Source organism: Oncorhynchus nerka, linkage group LG4, assembly GCF_034236695.1.
Source record: "Oncorhynchus nerka isolate Pitt River linkage group LG4, Oner_Uvic_2.0, whole genome shotgun sequence".
NCBI classification, from domain to species: domain Eukaryota; kingdom Metazoa; phylum Chordata; class Actinopteri; order Salmoniformes; family Salmonidae; genus Oncorhynchus; species Oncorhynchus nerka.
This window is the reverse complement of record NC_088399.1, coordinates 44,786,368-44,805,651: the sequence shown is the minus strand read 5'-3', so window position 1 is coordinate 44,805,651 and position 19,284 is coordinate 44,786,368. Positions and strand designations below refer to the sequence as shown.

General features: G+C 42.7%; 1 protein-coding gene across 1 annotated transcript; it reads right to left on the bottom strand.

Moving 5' to 3' along the window:
* Positions 1–5,634: 5,634 nt before the first annotated feature.
* On the bottom strand, positions 5,635–18,730 carry LOC115128946 (hypermethylated in cancer 2 protein-like). Its single transcript, XM_029659083.2, has 3 exons — positions 18,653–18,730; positions 12,773–13,001; positions 5,635–12,554 (listed from the first exon to the last, which is right to left on the bottom strand). The coding sequence occupies exons 2-3, from the start codon at positions 12,989–12,991 to the stop codon at positions 11,112–11,114; spliced, it is 1,662 nt and encodes a 553-aa protein (XP_029514943.1). The 5' UTR covers positions 12,992–13,001; positions 18,653–18,730; the 3' UTR covers positions 5,635–11,111.
* Positions 18,731–19,284: the final 554 nt, after the last annotated feature.

Genomic DNA, 19,284 nt, shown 5'->3' with positions numbered 1-19,284 from the left:
AACATTGATAATATGCAAGTTAATCTCTCCTGGCTCAAAGTGGAGGAGTGATTGACTTCATCACTACTTGTATTTGTGAGAGGTTGACAGGTTCAACATTGACATGTTGAATGCACCGAGCTGTCTGACACCATACATACCCCACAAGACATGCCACAAGAGGTCTCTTCACAGTTCCCAAGTCCAGAACAAACTATGGGAGGTGCACAATTGTCTCGTCTTGTTTTAGTCAACTGAAATGAAAACTCATTTTCGTTTAGTTATGTATTTTCTGGGTCTATTTACTCACTTATAGTCCAGTCAATTGCCACTGAAAAATGACTAATATTTTAGCCACAATTTTTGTTGACGAAATTAACAGTGGCCCGATTTCGTCTTTGCTTTGGTCACTAAGAGCCCTGTTGGTTTGACAGTTAAGCTTGTTTCTGAGCTACTTAAAGTAAGGCGTTTAAGGATGTTATGTAAAAGTAATGACCGCTCACTCTATAGTCGTGGGCACAAAGACATGTGTGTGTTGTGTTGTGTTGGGGAGGGGGGTCTCTGAACATCACAGCTGGCCCTGGGGACTTAAAGGACCTCTGCCACACACACCCCAGTCCCCCCTCAGTACCCAGGCCCACCACTAAAGGACAAAGGGGGTTGGTCGAGTCGGGCATCTGGGGTTAGGGTGGATGGAAGCCTCAGAAGGCAACAAAAGGATGGAGACAGAAACAGAAGGATGGAGAGAGCAGTGGACGAAAACTCATAGCATCTGCTGCTTTCTTGCTCTGTATGCTAATGGTTTGTGGATGATATGTAGACAAAGTCATGCCCATTGTCAGCTAGATGTGATTGTTTGATTGCCTACGGACTCAGCTAGGATCACATCCCATCTCTAGAACACACATAAAAAAATGAACAATGAGCTCTGTTATTTAATCGGCCTTAATCGTGGTGACCCGATGAGATGACTGGCAGGGAGAGATTAGTCTTTGTCGACAGGAGTAGACAATCAAAACACGCATTGGGATCTGACTGTGATTAGATTTTCTTGACCAACTTCAGAGTTAGTCGAAGACACATCTTGTAAGGACATCCTTGAAGTGTAAATGAGTCCAGACAACGATGCGTATGAATTTGGCCAACGTCATGTTTGTCCCGCCCTCTCAAAAAAATGACACTGGCCAGTTGAATTAGAAACCAAGTGCCTACTTGCACTGTGGTCAGTTGCCAAAGCCCAATACCGTGTCCAGCTCTTAATAAAATTGGCATGTATAGAAATAAATATATTTATGAAGAAATATCATCCCAAATGAGAGAAAATGGGTTCTCCGGTTCCCACGTCCGATGCCAGCTCAAAATCGAATATTTGGAAACATTGCAGGCTATAGAAAGGCAAAGGACTACAATAGCAGAATTTAGATTGAACTACAAATGTACTGGGGATGCATGGGATGGACTGCAGTGTATGGCAAATTATAATGTGCTGCAACCTGGTGTCAGAGCATGTCGTATTATTTTGTACGTAAAATCAGAAACAACATTTAGTATGATATGTTACGTTTCATATAGTATGTATTAGTTTGTGGATGTCCATCGCCCATTTGGTAGTTAATGTTATGAATTACAATTCATACTATATGTTACATATTTGAAAAACGTGCTATATGTTACGAATGAGCAAAATGTACAATACGTTACCAATTTGGTAAACTTATACGTTATGATTTCTTGCTAGGTAGCTAACGTTAGGTAAGCTAGGGGTTAGGGTAAGGGTTAGCTAACATGCTAAGTAGTTGCAAAGTAGATAAAAAGTTGTAGTAGCAGTTGAAAAGTTGCTAATTAGCTCAAATGCTAAAGTTGTTTTTGATGAGATTTGAACTTGCGTTATATGTCCACCCCTCCAACCCGACCAACCACCCTATTTTCATTTTTTGCCTTAAGTAACCATCTGTCTTATGTAACCATACCAAACTTAACAAATCACTCTAAAAGAGTGTCTGGATTTACATTTACTATGTTACGTCTACTTTATGAGACCAATCTGTAAAACTAGATTACTTGCAGATGTACCATTAACCATTTGTTTAGGCTACACCTTGTTCAGTCATGATAGATATAGCCTATGTAGCTAATGAGGTAACAACCTGGGGAAAAACAAAGAAAAATAAATCAATGATAAAAAAATTAAAAAAATACAACCTGAGGTGGGTTCAGCAGGACACAACGTTTTGGAACGTTCAGATAGAAATATGCTAGGTAGAACAAACATGCCTCTCTGACATGTTGAATAAGAAACATCTGCTCTATTCATGGTATTTCCATCTGCAATGTTCAGAACATTTAGCAACTGAACGTGGCACTGGTAACATTGCCAGTAGTCTATATGGCACAGAAAGAAAGGAAAAGGGATAGCAAACTATTTATTGACTAAATTCCTCTTGCCACTACACTACAGTGCCTTGCGAAAGTATTCGGCCCCCTTGAACTTTGCGACCTTTTGCCACATTTCATGCTTCAAATATAAAGATATAAAACTGTATTTTTTTGTGAAGAATCAACAACAAGTGGGACACAATCATGAAGTGGAACGACATTTATTGGATATTTCAAACTTTTTTAACAAATCAAAAACTGAAAATTTGGGCGTGCAAAATTATTCAGCCCCTTTACTTTCAGTGCAGCAAACTCTCTCCAGAAGTACAGTGAGGATCTCTGAATGATCCAATGTTGACCTAAATGACTAATGATGATAAATACAATCCACCTGTGTGTAATCAAGTCTCCGTATAAATGCACCTGCACTGTGATAGTCTCAGAGGTCCGTTAAAAGCGCAGAGAGCATCATGAAGAACAAGGAACACACCAGGCAGGTCCGAGATACTGTTGTGAAGAAGTTTAAAGCCGGATTTGGATACAAAAATATTTCCCAAGCTTTAAACATCCCAAGGAGCACTGTGCAAGCGATAATATTGAAATGGAAGGAGTATCAGACCACTGCAAATCTACCAAGACCTGGCCGTCCCTCTAAACTTTCAGCTCATACAAGGAGAAGACTGATCAGAGATGCAGCCAAGAGGCCCATGATCACTCTGGATGAACTGCAGAGATCTACAGCTGTGGTGGGAGACTCTGACCATAGGACAACAATCAGTCGTATATTGCACAAATCTGGCCTTTATGGAAGAGTGGCAAGAAGAAAGCCATTTCTTAAAGATATCCATAAAAAGTGTTGTTTAAAGTTTGCCACAAGCCACCTGGGAGACACACCAAACATGTGGAAGAAGGGCTCTGGTCAGATGAAACCAAAATTGAACTTTTTGGCAACAATGCAAAACGTTATGTTTGGCGTAAAAGCAACACAGCTCATCACCCTGAACACACCATCCCCACTGTCAAACATGGTGGTGGCAGCATCATGGTTTGGGCCTGCTTTTCTTCAGCAGGGACAGGGAAGATGGTTCAAATTGATGGGAAGATGGATGGAGCCAAATACAGGACCATTCTGGAAGAAAACCTGATGGAGTCTGCAAAAGACCTGAGACTGGGACGGAGATTTGTCTTCCAACAAGACAATGATCCAAAACATAAAGCAAAATCTACAATGGAATGGTTCAAAAATAAACATATCCAGGTGTTAGAATGGCCAAGTCAAAGTCCAGACCTGAATCCAATCGAGAATCTGTGGAAAGAACTGAAAACTGCTGTTCACAAATGCTCTCCATCCAACCTCACTGAGCTCGAGCTGTTTTGCAAGGAGGAATGGGAAAAAATGTCAGTCTCTCGATGTGCAAAACTGATAGAGACATACCCCAAGCGACTTACAGCTGTAATCGCAGCAAAAGGTGGCGCTACAAAGTATTAACTTAAGGGGGCTGAATAATTTTGCACACCCAATTTTTCAGTTTTTGATTTGTTAAAAAAGTTTGAAATATCCAATAAATGTCGTTCCACTTCCTGATTGTGTCCCACTTGTTGTTGATTCTTCACAAAAAAATACAGTTTTATATCTTTATGTTTGAAGCCTGAAATGTGGCAAAAGGTCGCAAAGTTTAGGGGGCCGAATACTTTCGCAAGGCACTGTATATCCGACTATGTAAATCCTTTTATTTTAAGTTAATGGGGACCCAGTGACTCAGGCTTGAGCACTTTGACCAAGACTCGAGCACTGGGACTCGACTTGTGACTCGATCATTGGTGACTCTGCCTTGGACTCGAGCACAGTGGACTTGGGACTCGATTCGGACTCAAGGTTTAGTAACTAGACGACATCACTGGACGAAACAGTCATTAGCCCCTGTTCTGCTTTTGGACACAAATGTGGCTGTGGAACAGTGATAACAATGGCAAGGACGTGACCTAGTGATGGAGGTGCAACCCATACTACTTACCAATACTTTGCGGCACCATCTAATGATTGTGCTATTCTCGCTCTTTCTGCACTTTTGTGTGTCTGTTTTGTGTGTATTGTGCAATATCTATGTATGCTGATAAGGAATTGACATGGTCAGATTACTCTTATATATTCTTATATATGTGTCATAGTTCTGCTGTTGGGAAGAAATGAGGAGGTTATGCAGAAACATGTGTTGGTAGGACAAGGCTATGTATGTTTGAAAGTCAGTGATTTATGTTTACTAAAGGTAAAATGAAGCAATACAAATGTGATGTGACTAAAATGTGACTAAAATGAAAAGGCATTTAGTGGACTAAAATGGCCCACTGTTTGTGTCATTTTGACAATAACTCAACTAAATCATAATCCAAATAACAAAAATGTGACTAAGACTTCATTATATTTGAGTCAGAATTACTAAGAATTAGACTAAATCAACAACAACAAAAAATGAGTGCCAAAATTAACAGTGGCTCGGGCAGGCCTTAACTGCTCATTTCTGGAATCAGCAACACCAGTCCACCTTCAACCTGCCCCTCCAAAATGCAAATCCCTTCACGTCCACCCTCAGATTGAAACGCATCTAATTATGTATCCCTGCCTGCTGCCATATTTGGGCGCGGTGGCCATGAAAGGAGGACATAGGGAGGGAGGAGGGAGGGGGTTGAATAAAAATGCAGTCTATTGTGTTGGACCTTGACCCCTTTAAGGGTCAACTGGCATGTGACACCAGGAGGGGAGGGGCTTTACATGGGCCTCATATTATCAACCTCTCCGCTCCCCCAGGGGCTAGGGTGTGTGTTTAAGTGTGTTGGGGGAGTAAGTGGGGTGTACAGGTTACCACATACACAGACAAACACAGGCAGGCTATGACCAAAGGGACTGCTGTGCTTCCCACTGAAAATGTCTAATGAAGCTTTGGAGTGTACAACTATCTTCAGACCAATTCTCCAATTCCAATCCTCACCGTTGTGATAACTGAACTAGGGGGGCAGAGAGAGAGACAGAAGGAGTCAGTCTGTTGAAGGATTGAAGGAAAGCCTATTTGACTTGGGCACAATAGACCGTCCTACAGATGGTAGACGTTGCCCCATGCCCCTCCCCACACACGACTCTTCAACCATGCCCAACTGGAACAGCCCCCCGAGTCTGAACCCATCCCCTCCCCCCTCTCTTTCCTCACCCCCATAATATCCACCAGTGACCAGTGAAACCTCCCCCCCCCCAACACACCACAAAAAAACAAAAGAATCATTCAGTTCTTTCTAATCAAGTTTAATTAAAATATTGTTATTAGATTACATTCCCATATCTGTACATTAAGACTGTAGGTTGACCAGTGGATTCTGAATCATGTGACGGTGCTGTGTGTGAGCCACACGGATAAAAGAAACTCCTGAACACAAACTGAGGAATTAAAACAACTTTGGAGTTGTCTGCAAGCATGTTCAATTAAGACAGAACATATAATTGAGCAAATATTTTGTAGAACAGAGAAACTTGTTCTACAAAAACAGACATAAGTAAATGAATACATAGATGCAGCTTTGACATGGTTTTAGCCCAGTAGTCTTAGGAATTACATTGCTTTTGGGTGGATTCATTCGTGGCTTGGTTTGGATTTGTAGTGGCGTGTGTGACTACTACGTACATTTTAAAGCTGCCATAGACACCTTTGGTTTTCTGGTAGAGATTAAACAAGAAGCATCTCTGTACTAGTAACAATACCAGCCTTCAACAGAAGTTGCTTTGGGAAAAAAAACAATGCTTTCTGTAGGATACAATACATAGTGTCTACCACGAGTTGGGGTTCCCATTCCAATGGATAAACTAGCATATAAAACAGATGACATGACAATAAAACACAAATCACATTCTCAAAAAAAAAGCACAGGAAACAATACAGCACAGTAATAACATGTCATCTTTGTATTCTTCTTACTTTGGGATAAAAGTGGTATAAAACACATCAAACGCCTCAGGAGCAGTACATTAAATTCCCCCCCGTCTCCAGTGTCTTGGGCTCGGAGCTTGACGTGGTTTATGGCTATTTCATGTTTTAAAAGGGACATTTCACCAAAGATATCATACTATGGCACTCTCACAATGTAGTCATCAAGTTGTTTGGGGTTAACTTAGCCCAGACCTGCCGACCTTGAAGAATCTTCACGAGTTACACTTCAGCGAGACAGCGACGCCCCTGGACCCCACGACGGCTCGTGTGCGACACCACGCTCAGATCCGAGACAAACGTACCTTTTTTTTTGTTGCCTGATTATGACGTTGGCAGAAGACTGCCTCAGTAAGAATGGTAGGCTATAGACTAATCGGTGCTTGGTTTTGGCTAAGAAGTTTAATTTACAAACCAGGGATCTCCTAGAATTTTCTGACAAGGAGGTGTTAATGTAGGCCTAAGGTCAGGTAAGGGGGAGGTGACCCCATCTGAAAGTTGGAGCGTTTAGCTTTTTTGAAAAACTGCAATTTTCTGAAACTTAAGAGAATTAAATTATATCAATACAATGTAGCCAACACAGTAGTTGAACTTGACTGAATTTTGAGTGGTTCTCAATTACTTTGTAACATTTCTAATAGGTTCAATTTAGGGGTAATGATTATTCTATTAGCTGTCATTATATGGATAGTATAGTGAAAATGTAAGTTGGTGTCCTAGGTTTTTTGTTTGGGGGGGGGGGGGGGGGCGACAAATTCTGAATAGGCCTAGTTCAATTACTAGATGCAATGTAGTAGACCTAGTCTACTGTAAATGGAATAATCATGGAACACCTGAACATGGCCTATATATTTTTTAAATGTAACCTTTATTTAACAAGGCAAGTCAGTTAAGAACAAATTCTTATTTACAATGAACAGTGGGTTAACTGTCTTGTTCAGGTGGGTTAACTGTGGGTTAACTGCCTTGTTCAAGGGCCGAATGACTGATTTTTACCTCGTCAGCTCGGGGATTCGATCCAGCAACCTTTCGGTTACTGGCCCAACGCTCAAACCACCAGGCTACCTGCCGCCCCTATACAAGCTTGTTTCAGATCTCCATCCTTGACTTAATTAATCAATCTTCCTTCTCAGTTCAGGTCTACCATTAATTCAATATGCCTTGTCATCATTGGTGAACTGACTAGGAGGCTATTATCACATCATTAGCAGCCGAGGACAGATCAAGAACTGATGAATTGAATGAACTAAGCTAGCGCAACACCGCTCGTTTCCTAGCTAGTCAATCCGCCCGCGTTCAGCAGCAGAGACGCTGACGGTGCAGCTACTTAACATATTTTTTTCTGGGTGAGCAGGAACAAAGTAGCAAAGCCCATGACTATCATCCACTGAGTTATCATAGAGAGGCTTAAAACAGGATCCAACTAATAAATACATTCGTGAACAATCAATAGACATCAACACTAACTTTCTGCAACAACTTCCTAAACAGAGGGACAGCAACAGACAAATAGAACAATCTTACTAGATAAAGGGTTTGTTGACCAAATGCATGCCGATATAACATTCAAGAGCTAAAATAGTCAAATTGATATTTCATCACGCAGTTATTTGAAAAGAAGATAATCACCACCCTCTCCCTGTAAAAAAATCTCTTGTGTAGGAAGCTAGTGTTTATGCTTTCCGCACAGACATTTGACAGTGCAGACTGTTTGACAACACAACGAACAGTCCCTGAAAATATGAGTCAGAAGTATCCCTGACGCAGCTCAAACATGTTTCTCTCGGCTCTCTTTCATTTGACTTGTCGACATATTACATTCTAAATGCCTCAACCAAAACAACCAGAGAGAGTGTTGATATGGACTGTATAGATGCCAGACCCTGACAGCAATGGTTCCTGAGTTGAGGAGTAATATACATGTTTCTGGTGTAAAAAATGACTTTCTTTCAACAATTGAGCGATAAACATGGAGGAAAGAGGATTTAAATACTAGTCCAAAACAGAGTCATACAACAGTCTTAGATTTTTGGTCTGAAATGACATGTAATGTAGTCCTCCTGAGGACAGAGTAAAGATAATGTAAGACCATAAAGTGGAGGTTGGTCCAATCAACATTGGTAATTCCAACCACATGGCTGTTTGTGTGGAACTAGGAGTGGACTATACCGTAGACATAATAACATGGGTACAACTTCACTTTGACACTGAAAGACTTTGGTTGTTAAGTTTGTTGGTTTTGTATTCGTTCTCTTTGGATTTCAATATACAATCTCGTAGCAGTTTCAGCTCTTTCAGCTCTTATACACTAGTAATACACTGTCCAGAAAGCTATGCTCTCCTCACAGCATTAAAGACATGCTCTGGAACTTTGGCTAAGTGTTTTTTAAAGCTCCAGCTTTGGGCTGGATGTGTCAATATGTAGTTCATACATGCATAATCTATGAGCAGAAATACTATTTTACCTCAATTTGCCATGAAATCCCTAGTTTGAAAGTGACTGTTTTTCTGGAAACTGTGCTGTGCCATTTTCACTACATTTTCTCCCATGTGGGCCAGCCCGCTTGCAATTCGAGTTCTAGCCAATGAGCTTCAGTCCCTCGCCATTTGAGTGACAGCTAGCAAGATGCACACACAGCAGAGCAAGAGAGCAATGACGTGGTGAACATATCTGCACATACAGTGACGTAGTAAGCATTTTTCAGCGACCACTTTTGGCTGGTGAGCATGACTTTTAGAACTACTAGCTAAAAAAGTATACAAAAGTACCGGAGAATCTCTTTAAGAGATAGGAGGAACTTGTTGAAAACCAAAAGCAAACTTAATACAGGGATACTGGCCACCTGTCTCAGTAGACCAGCCCTTTAAAGAAAAAAAACGCTACACACAAAACACAACAGTACCACCAGAGTATGATGCCTCACAGAAAATATCCCCACCCCTCCCAGGCCCAAAGTAGAAATACCCAGTTTAAACATTCACAAAAGCGTAGCAATAAGTTCTCAAAACATTTAACCCCCCCAAGTTTGGCTTTTTCAAGACTTCACATAAAATACAAACCCTGACCTGTAAACCAACAGTAAAGTAAACATCATTGCGTTAAGAATACCCCTGATCAATTTCTAATAACGGCAAGTTTCAAACAGGCTGTGTATGTGGAGGTGAAAATGTATTATTATATACACAGAGGGTAGGCGGACTAACCTGTTCCATCTAGCTGGAGAACATAGTATTACTACTGACTGTTAGCCAGTCATGCCTGGGGTCCAGTATGTGTCTTATAATGAGGTAGTAGAGGCATTGAGGTCACACATTGACCAGCGAGAGACAGCTACAGCAGCCTGGAGGCACAGAACTGAGGACTAGTTTGGTTGGATGCTTAAAAGCTATCATCAAAACACATTTGAGCCACCTGGGATGGGAAGGAGTCTTTGGCAGATGGCGAGGTGTGGTGTGTTAACCCTGAGATGGCCAGTACATCTGGCTGGCTGGCTGGCTATGTGGATTTTATGATGGGGTTCTGAGGGTGATGTAATGGTTGGTATTAGTAAGATGGGGTTCTGAGGGTGACGTAATGGTTGGTATTAGTAAGATGGGGTTCTGAGGGTGACGTAATGGTTGGTATTAGTAAAATGGGGTTCTGAGGGTGATGTAATGGTTGGTATTAGTAAAATGGGGTTCTGAGGGTGATGTAATGGTTGGTATTAGTAAAATGGGGTTCTGAGGGTGATGTAATGGTTGGTATTAGTAAGATGGGGTTCTGAGGGTGACGTAATGGTTGGTATTAGTAAGATGGGGTTCTGAGGGTGACGTAATGGTTGGTATTAGTAAGATGGGGTTCTGAGGGTGACGTAATGGTTGGTATTAGTAAGATGGGGTTCTGAGGGTGATGTAATGGTTGGTATTAGTAAAATGGGGTTCTGAGGGTGAAGTAATGGTTGGTATTAGTAAAATGGGGTTCTGAGGGTGATGTAATGGTTGGTATTAGTAAGATGGGGTTCTGAGGGTGAAGTAATGGTTGGTATTAGTAAGATGGGGTTCTGAGGGTGATGTAATGGTTGGTATTAGTAAGATGGGGTTCTGAGGGTGATGTAATGGTTGGTATTAGTAAGTTGGGGTTCAGAGGGTGATGTAATGGTTGGTATTAGTAAGATGGGGTTCTGACAATGACGTAATGGTTGGTATTAGTAAAATGGGGTTGAGGCAAGTCAGAGGAACAGTTGTCATGGGTGAGGCTATGGGTGATGGTTGTTCAGTTGTTGAGGTACGGGTGATGGTTGATATGAGGTTGAGGTATGGGTGATGGTTGTTATGAGGTTGAGGTATGGGTGATGGTTGTTATGAGGTTGAGGTATGAGTGATGGTTATGAGGTTGAGGTATGGGTGAAGATTGTTATGAGGTTGAGGTATGGGTGATGGTTGATTTGAGGTATGGGTGATGGTTGTTATGAGGTTGAGGTATGGGTGATGGTTGATTTGAGGTATGGGTGAAGGTTGTTATGAGGTTGAGGTATGGGTGATGGTTGATTTGAGGTATGGGTGAAGGTTGTTATGAGGTTGAGATCAATTAAAGGAGCAGAGTTACTCAGGAGGAGTGGTTATAAAGGTGGGGTCATTCATTTCAAGGTGAGTTTCTAAAGTTGAGGTAGAACCCAGGTGTGTTTACAAGGGTGAGGAGGTACTATGGGTAACAGCAACACCAGATAGCATCTGAAGATGAGGCAGACAGACTAATAGAGCCCAGATAGCTGTGTTCCAGCTGCAGTAACCATGGTGAAGTGTCCTCTATGAGGGCGAGGTGTGCATCTTTAGATGGCTGAGGAGGTTGCGTTGCTGGGTGAACTTTCCGCCACACAGCTGGCACTCGTAGGGCTTCTCCCCCGAGTGGACCCGCATGTGCTCGGCGAGACGGTACTGGCGTGTGAAGCGCATGCCGCACTCCTCGCAGGCGAAGGGCTTGAGGCCCAGGTGACTCCTCATGTGGCGGGTCATGGTGCCTCGCTGGGTGAACAACTTGCCACAGATGTTACAGGGGAACGGCCGGTTCAGCCAATGGCTCTTCTCGTGTTCCCGTAGCGACACCGCGTCCTTGCAGGTCTTACTGCAGACTGTGCAACGATGCCGAGGTTCGTCAGCGCCAGGCTCCACCCCCCGTGATGCATAGATGTCAGGGTCTTCGTCCTTCCGGTATCCACCACCCTCCTCTTCTTCCTCCTCTTCTTCGAGGTAGATTTCATCCTGGGTGTGTGTGTCGACGTGGGCGTTAAGCTGCTCGGAGCTGGGGAAGCCTTTCCCACAGGGGATGCAGACGTACAGATTGTCCCCCACGCCTGGCTCAAACCCTGGCTGGGGCTGACGGTAGATATAGTTGGTGTTCCCATTTCTCTTACCTCCAGCTCCTCCTCCTCCTCCCTCACTCCCACTGTGCCCACTCTCTTCACTCTGGTCCTGGCCATTCTCCTCTCCATCCACCTCCCCATCCTCCAGCTCTGGGGTCACTCTATCCCCTCTGACCAGCTTTTCGTGCCCTGGGGCCCCTGGTTTCTTCACTAGGCCCTTGTGCAGTGCCTTGCCCGTCTCTCCCAGGTTGGTGGCCTCTCTGTGGGGTCGGGGTCTCTTGCAAGGGGCCCTAGGCAAGAGGTCTGTGGAGGTATTTGGAAGCTGCCTCTGGTTCTCCCTAGGCTCTGCCGTGGTGGGAGGAGTGGGAGAAACAGATGAGGAGTGGGGGGAGGAGCTTTGGGGAAGACTGCTGGGGGACACTTCCTCTGTGGCGGTGCTTCCTGATGGACTCCTCTTGGACAGGTCCAGTCCTAGAGCCAGCCCATTAACCCTACTTCCTCCAGAGGGGCTGAGGGAAGCACACCGCGAGCCCGAAATAAACACCTCCTCCTCGGAGAGATCCTCTCTCAGCCTCCCCTCCTGGCCCCATCTCTGGCTCCTCAGGTTGCCCTTCCTGGACCCTGAATGGTTGTTATGGTGGCTGGGAGTTGCTCTGAGGGGGGTGGAGGAGAGGCGGAGTGGGCCAGGGGTGTGTCCATTGGGGGTTGGGGAGGTGGTCAACTTGTTGGAGCTGGAGGGGGTCTGTCCGTTGTGTTTGAGCTTCCTCCGGCAGAGAGCAGCTAGTTCGGTCAGCTGGAGGTAGGAGGCGGCGGTCAGGAGGGACGAGACACTGTGGTCACTGACAGAGTCAGAACTGGACAGACGACCTGTATAGATGAAGTCCAATACCTAGAGGAGAGGGGGGGGGGGGGGGTAGCGAGTGAAATATTTATATTGTTCCAATGAGCAATTTGTTTCACAGCAAGTTGATATCAGAATACAGATAAAACAGCTGAGCTTTCAACGATTGATGTGGAATCTAAATTGATGAATGACAGAGTCCAACGCAAATATATCTGTGTATATGTGCCTACGGTCAGTAAGATGCTGCCTGTCAGGTGACCCACCTGTCTGAAGACGGAGGGGCTGACCATCTCCGTGTCCAGGTTGATCAGGTTATCGTGGGGGACCAGCGACTTGAAGTAGACGCTGCTGGCCGCCAGGACGTTCTTATGGGCGCGGAACAGCGCATTCTCCACCACGATGATGACATCACACAGGTACCCTTTGGCTCGCTGCTGGTTGAGCTGCAGCAACAGCTGCTTGAAATGGTTTTGCTGCTCCATCTCACACACACTTTGGTTAACACATATGGGAGGGAGGAGGAAATAGGGAGAGGTCAGTTACTCCGTTCTGAGAACTCAAAGAATCCAACCACTGATATTCCTAGACTAATTTAAAGTCCTGCAGGCCCAAATGTGTTCCTGAAATTCTTGCAATGCCCAGGATCGCCCACAAATGGCCACATACTTAACACCTCTCTGCTCTCCCTGCAACCATCGCAGTGGTTTCTTCACATAAGCCCAAACAACATACTAGCAAGCGGAGAAGGATAAGCGCATTGTAGCTCCTCTGGCAGCATTAGATTCTGAGGAATGAGATCTATCAGTCTGTTCATTATCAAAGCATACAGCCATACATGCACATGCCAGCGTACCTACACCATGATGTGGGCCAAAAGTTCCAACCCACCAGAACAGACTGAAATTCCCAGTATTTCAGGGGTATTATTTTCACAATTTCAGAGTGCTATTTTGACCTCATAGTGTGGAAATGTATTTTCTTTTAAACAGGAAATAACTGCACTGGCCTTTTAATGAATCATAAACCAAATGATCAGTAAAAACACTATAACTAACTGATAGGTCTGCCTTCACTTCTTTGAAACATCCTCCCTCCTCACGCGGGATAAAATATCATAAATATGTGGGATTTTGGTAACAGATTGACAAGACACGAGGCAATATTTCTTAAACTTACAGAATGAAACTCATTTCTGGAAAACTAAATATTAATATTAGTTGGCAGGGGTCTTGACTTCAACATTATTGTGTTTTGATGTACTGGTAATAATACCTTCTAAGAATTTTTCTGCTAGATGTTTTCTAAGACGCCTTTTCCATGGGTTTGGCCAGAAATCACAGCCTTAACAACACATTTTTAGCACGGATATATATATATATATATATACATACATACATATATACACACACACACAACTGTTCAAAACTTTGGGGTCATTTAGAAATGTCCTTGTTTTTGAAAGAAAAGCACATTTTCTGTCCATTAAAATAACATAAAATTGATCAGAAATACAGTGTAGACATTGTTGTTGTTGTAAATGACTGTTGTAGCTGGAAACGGCTGATTTTTTTAAATGGAATATTTACATAGGCCCATTATCAGCAACCATCACTACTGTGTTCCAATGGCACGTTGTGTTAACTAATCCAAGTTTATCATTTTAAAAGGCTAATTGATCATTAGAAAACCTTTTTGCAATTACGTTAGCACAGCTGAAAACTGTTGTTCTGATTAAAGAAGCAATAAAACTAGCCTTCTTTAGACTAGTTGAGTATCTGGAGCATCAGCATTCGTGGGTTTGATTACAGGCTCAAAATGGCCAGAAACAAAGAACTTCCTTCTAAAACTCGTCAGTCTATTCTTGTTCTGAGAAATGATGGCTATTCCATGCGAGAAATTGCCAAGAAACTGAAGATCTCGTACAACGCTGTGTACTACTCCCTTCACAGAACAGCGCAAACTGGCTCTAACCAGAATAGAAAGAGGAGTGGGAGGCCCCCGTGCACAACTGAGCAAGAGGACAAGTACATTAGAGTGTCTAGTTTGAGAAATAGACGCATCACAAGTCCTCAAATGGCAACTTCATTAAATAGTACCTGCAAAATACCAGTCTCAACGTCAACAGTGAAGAGGCGACTCCACGATGCTGGCCTTCTAGGCAGAGTTCCTCTGTCCAGTGTCTGTTATTTTGCCCATCTTAATCTTTTCTTTTTATTGACCAGTCTGAGATATGGCTTTTTATTTACAGGCCAGCATCCCGGAGTCACCTCTTCACTGTTGACGTTGAGACTGGTATTTTGCGGGTACTATTTAATGAAGCTGCCAGTGTGTTGTTAGTGTGTTGCAAAGGGAAGTGCAGCCAACACCTTGAAAATGAAGATTAAGAACACATTTAATGAGGAACGACGTCTTTCTCCCACCTCGTGGACAAAAAAACTGCTAATAATCATGTTTATTAAATAGACGTGTACACTTAAAATGTACAACATTTTGGATGCATTATTATAGTCATCCACTTTGTCACATATGCGTTATTTGACACTAGCACCAGTAGGAGATTTTTTAAATTAGAAAATGAAGGTACTGAGCTTCGGCAAAACTTAAGACCGAACTACTCTTCAGTTCTGATCCTCCATCTCCACCAATCTGTTGCCCTACATCTGTACAAGTGGCAGCACCCCGGGGGTCATTTTTGCTTTTAAACCAGGGAGATACAAAGTTAGAAATAGTACTACTGATAACAACACATCCCATCTGTCTTGCCATACATCGATGCAGTATCACACAACCCACGCCCCCCTCCTAAAATACACACTGGGAAAAAAAGAGACGTTTGGGTAATCTGTCTATCTAACGACTGCACAACACACCGATGGTGATAAGATGCTGAGGGTCCTTTTATGGACCTTACAGGCCCCTTCTGCCCCCCTCCTCCCCTGCCTGCTCAAAAACAACCTCATCGCTTCAAAAGAGAGAACCATAGACTTATATAAACAGGCTGTAACCACAGTCTGGTGGAAAGAGAACAGAGAGCAGGCCATATAACCAGGTGGTCTGGTTCGGAGAGGGCGCCTGACCTACAGCATCAATGAGTTTGCCCTGCTAGCTTCTGATCAGCATGCCTATTTAAGAAGACTACTACATTTCAATGTAGGTTCAGTTAACCTACATTGTTCTCTAACTGTTCTAGTCTTGTGTTATGTTTTGGCCTGTGTTCGAGCCTAGCCTGTGTCTGTTCTAACCTGTTTTCTGTTATTTCCTGTGTTGTGTTAGCCTGTGTCCTGTTCATTTGTCCAGTGTTTCATCTTGACTTCCTGGCAGAGATCACTGTCAGTAAATCACAAGATCTGGTCATTTAGCTGGGTTTTAGGCATGTCAGAGCAAAAGCAGCTTGGCCCTCTGGTAAAAACCTGTAGAATATTGATCATCTGAGCTGGCCCACTTTATATACTCTCCTTAATGCTCGTCAACTCAAATACACTGTTTTCCACAGGAGATTTGTTTAGACCTGAAGTCAGCCACCCTTGTCCCAGAAAACTACCAGGGGTCTAATCCTAATCAGTACCAAACCCAATCGATTCAACATAACCTGAGGTTAGTCTCATTGAGATAAAAATCTATTTTGCAAGAGAGACCTGGTGTAAGATAGCAGCAGGGTCAACGTTTAATTGCTGGGCTAAACCCCCCCCCACACACACACACACACACACACTAGAGGTAGAGAGAGGTATTTGAAGTGAGCAAGACAATGTGAGCATACATTGTTGACATTTTCTAAATATGAGCCTCTGATCGTCAAACTTCCTCAGTGTTAATGTTGACCGAGTTTATTATAACCAGAAACTGACGTTCTGGTTCATAGTGGTTCGTGTCATGTTAATGTTATGTTCCACTCCACCTTCGGGCCACCTGGTGAGTGAGAAGGGAGGGGGCTTGATTGCATTAATCACCGATACCTGAAATGAGACTGCCACAGTAAGTACAGCACATGGGGGATGTGTGAAACTTACTCTGTCCTTAGCCTGTATCCCCACTTGCGCCAGCGAATAACTTGCTTTTCGTCCTTTACATACAAAGTGGCGTTACCAATAACCTTCCTACCAGAGTGCCAATACGGAGTAGAGTTGGCCTGAGCAGATCAGGTCACAGATTAGCGAGAACCCTGTTAGCCACAGAGTTATTAACCTGGCTCAAAACGATGTCCCCAGTGTGACTCTTACTGAGCCTGGAACGAACTACAAAAATCTCTTAAATTGGAAACACTTATCTCCCTCACTAGCTTTAAGCACCAACTGTCAGAGCATCTTACAGATTACTGCACCTGTACATAGCCCACCTATAATTTAGCCCAAACAACTACCTCTTTCCCAACTGTATTTAATTTATTTATTTATTTTGCTCCTTTGCACCCCATTATTTTTATTTCTACTTTGCACATTCTTCCATTGCAATACTACCATTCCAGTGTTTTACTTGCTATATTGTATTTACTTTGCCACCATGGCCTTTTTTGCCTTTACATCCCTTCTCACCTAATTTGCTCACATTGTATATAGACTTGTTTTTTTTTTTTTTTTTTTTTTTTTACTGTTTTATTGACTGTATGTTTGTTTTACTCCATGTGTAACTCTGTGTCGTTGTATGTGTCGAACTGCTTTGCTTTATCTTGGCCAGGTCGCAATTGTAAATGAGAACTTGTTCTCAACTTGCTTACCTGGTTAAATAAAGGTGAAATAAAATAAATAAATAAAAAAGGTTCACACAGTGTTCCCGGAAAGGCCACCCCAAGGTTAGTCCATCACGCATGATCCCTCCTAACTAGCTAACTTAATTATTACTAAACACATGCGAACTCCTAACATAATTAGGTGTAAGAATCGTTTTATACATCGATTTTCCAGATATTATGGGAAGGGAACTTTGTTTCGTCCATGTTTGTGTTCATTCGGTTAAACCAAAAAAAGGATAGTAGGTTTTTACAGCCACAATCCTGAGTTTGTGTTTCAGAGGAACAGCATCCCTACCACTTGGTATAAAACTGAGGGATGTGGCTGAGGAAATGTAACCACTAAAACTCAAAGACTATGCATAAAATTGATTTAACATCACCGTTTTAAACATACTCAAAGACCAAGCATAAAATTGATTTAACATCACCGTTTTAAACATATTCCCAGACATTGTTTGTTTACAGACTGAAATGGCAACCAAACAAACATTGGAGTAAAATAACCGTAGGCCTATTTTGTGTTAGGATAGGGTAAGACAGTTGTACTACCTGATGTAAACAACCATGATGCTTTATGATATATTTTTCAGGAATCAAATCATTATGACGAATTGAAATTAAACAGCAGAGATTGTGGCAGATATCAGAAAATGAATTTGAAAAACCACAATAAACAAATGAATAACAAAATCCCCATAACCATGTTTTTATTTGAGCTATTTACACTATTTTGTTTGAATTCTGATGAGTTTTGGTCTAACCTACGCAGTAAAACGTCAAATCATTAGTATTGTTTATAATGTTGCGAAAGCCTGACGTTCCTCACATATTGGAGAAACATTTAAATTCACTGCAGTATCCATCATCACACAAGCGATTGTAAACCAGTGTTTCTATCCCATGATTTAAAATATCTGATTCAATGACACACAATTGAGAGAAATAAGAGGGGGAAAAAAACATTAAATGGGCGATACTCGTCTACCACAAAAGAGATAATGGTCTACGCGCTGAAGGGATAGGGCGAAGGAAGGAATCCAACAATGCCTTTTATTCAATTAACCTACATTGCTGCGCCTGCCCTGCATCAGATTTCAGTTCATATTTTTGTTTATTATAAGTTTATTACATCATAAAGTTATTTATCTTATTCCAAAGATGTGAAAAATAAACCAAAGGCAGCAATCCACGGGTTAAAAGGAGTGCAGGTATTGAGGTGGTTGCCAAGCTGGTAATACTAGCTCTGACTTTGGCTACACACTGGGAGACCCCTCTGGGCATATGCTACGAGCCAAATGTTAGGTGTTTCTGGTATTTCTTCAAACAACGTAGTGCAAACTCCTTGAACACGACTACACACACCAAGTTGCATCACAAAACATGCGAGGAACTGAAAAAAATTATATAGATTTACCTTAATTCATCGATGATCGCGTTTTTAATTTACCATCCTCTCTCCTACCTCACTACCCTCAGTTCGCACTCCCCCACTACTATTCTGCTAGCAGTACTGGCGATGACGTCACTTTTCTATGGTAATGAGGAAACCTTCAAAATAAACGCCTGAATTTCAAAATATTGGAAGGTGGATAACTCCACACCAGGGATTGGCAGCTTTGATGGGGGTGGGGCCCACAAAAAAACGGAACTCATCATGTGGGGCCGCAGTGGCTCGTGGGTCTGCATTACAGTGGGTCAGTTCTATAACTAATTTCATGCAATTGCCACCCCTGTCAGTAATTGGACAATGCTAACTACAAGTTTAGATAGCTGGCCAATAGACTAATTTACCAATCCCCAATTGAGTGGACAACCAAATGTTGAAATTGCACAGTAAATTGAGACCCCTTCTGGTCTGGAGACTAACCTAAGGGGGGCATGGGCCGCCAGTTGCCTACCCCTGCTTAACACTGTTTGTCAATTTCAGTTTATGTGAGAAAATAAGCATTGAATAGTGTAGGGCCCCCATACTCAACTGGCGGACAGGATCTGGACCCATAATGGGGTCAATACGGACGGGCTTCAATCCCTGGTATCATATAAACA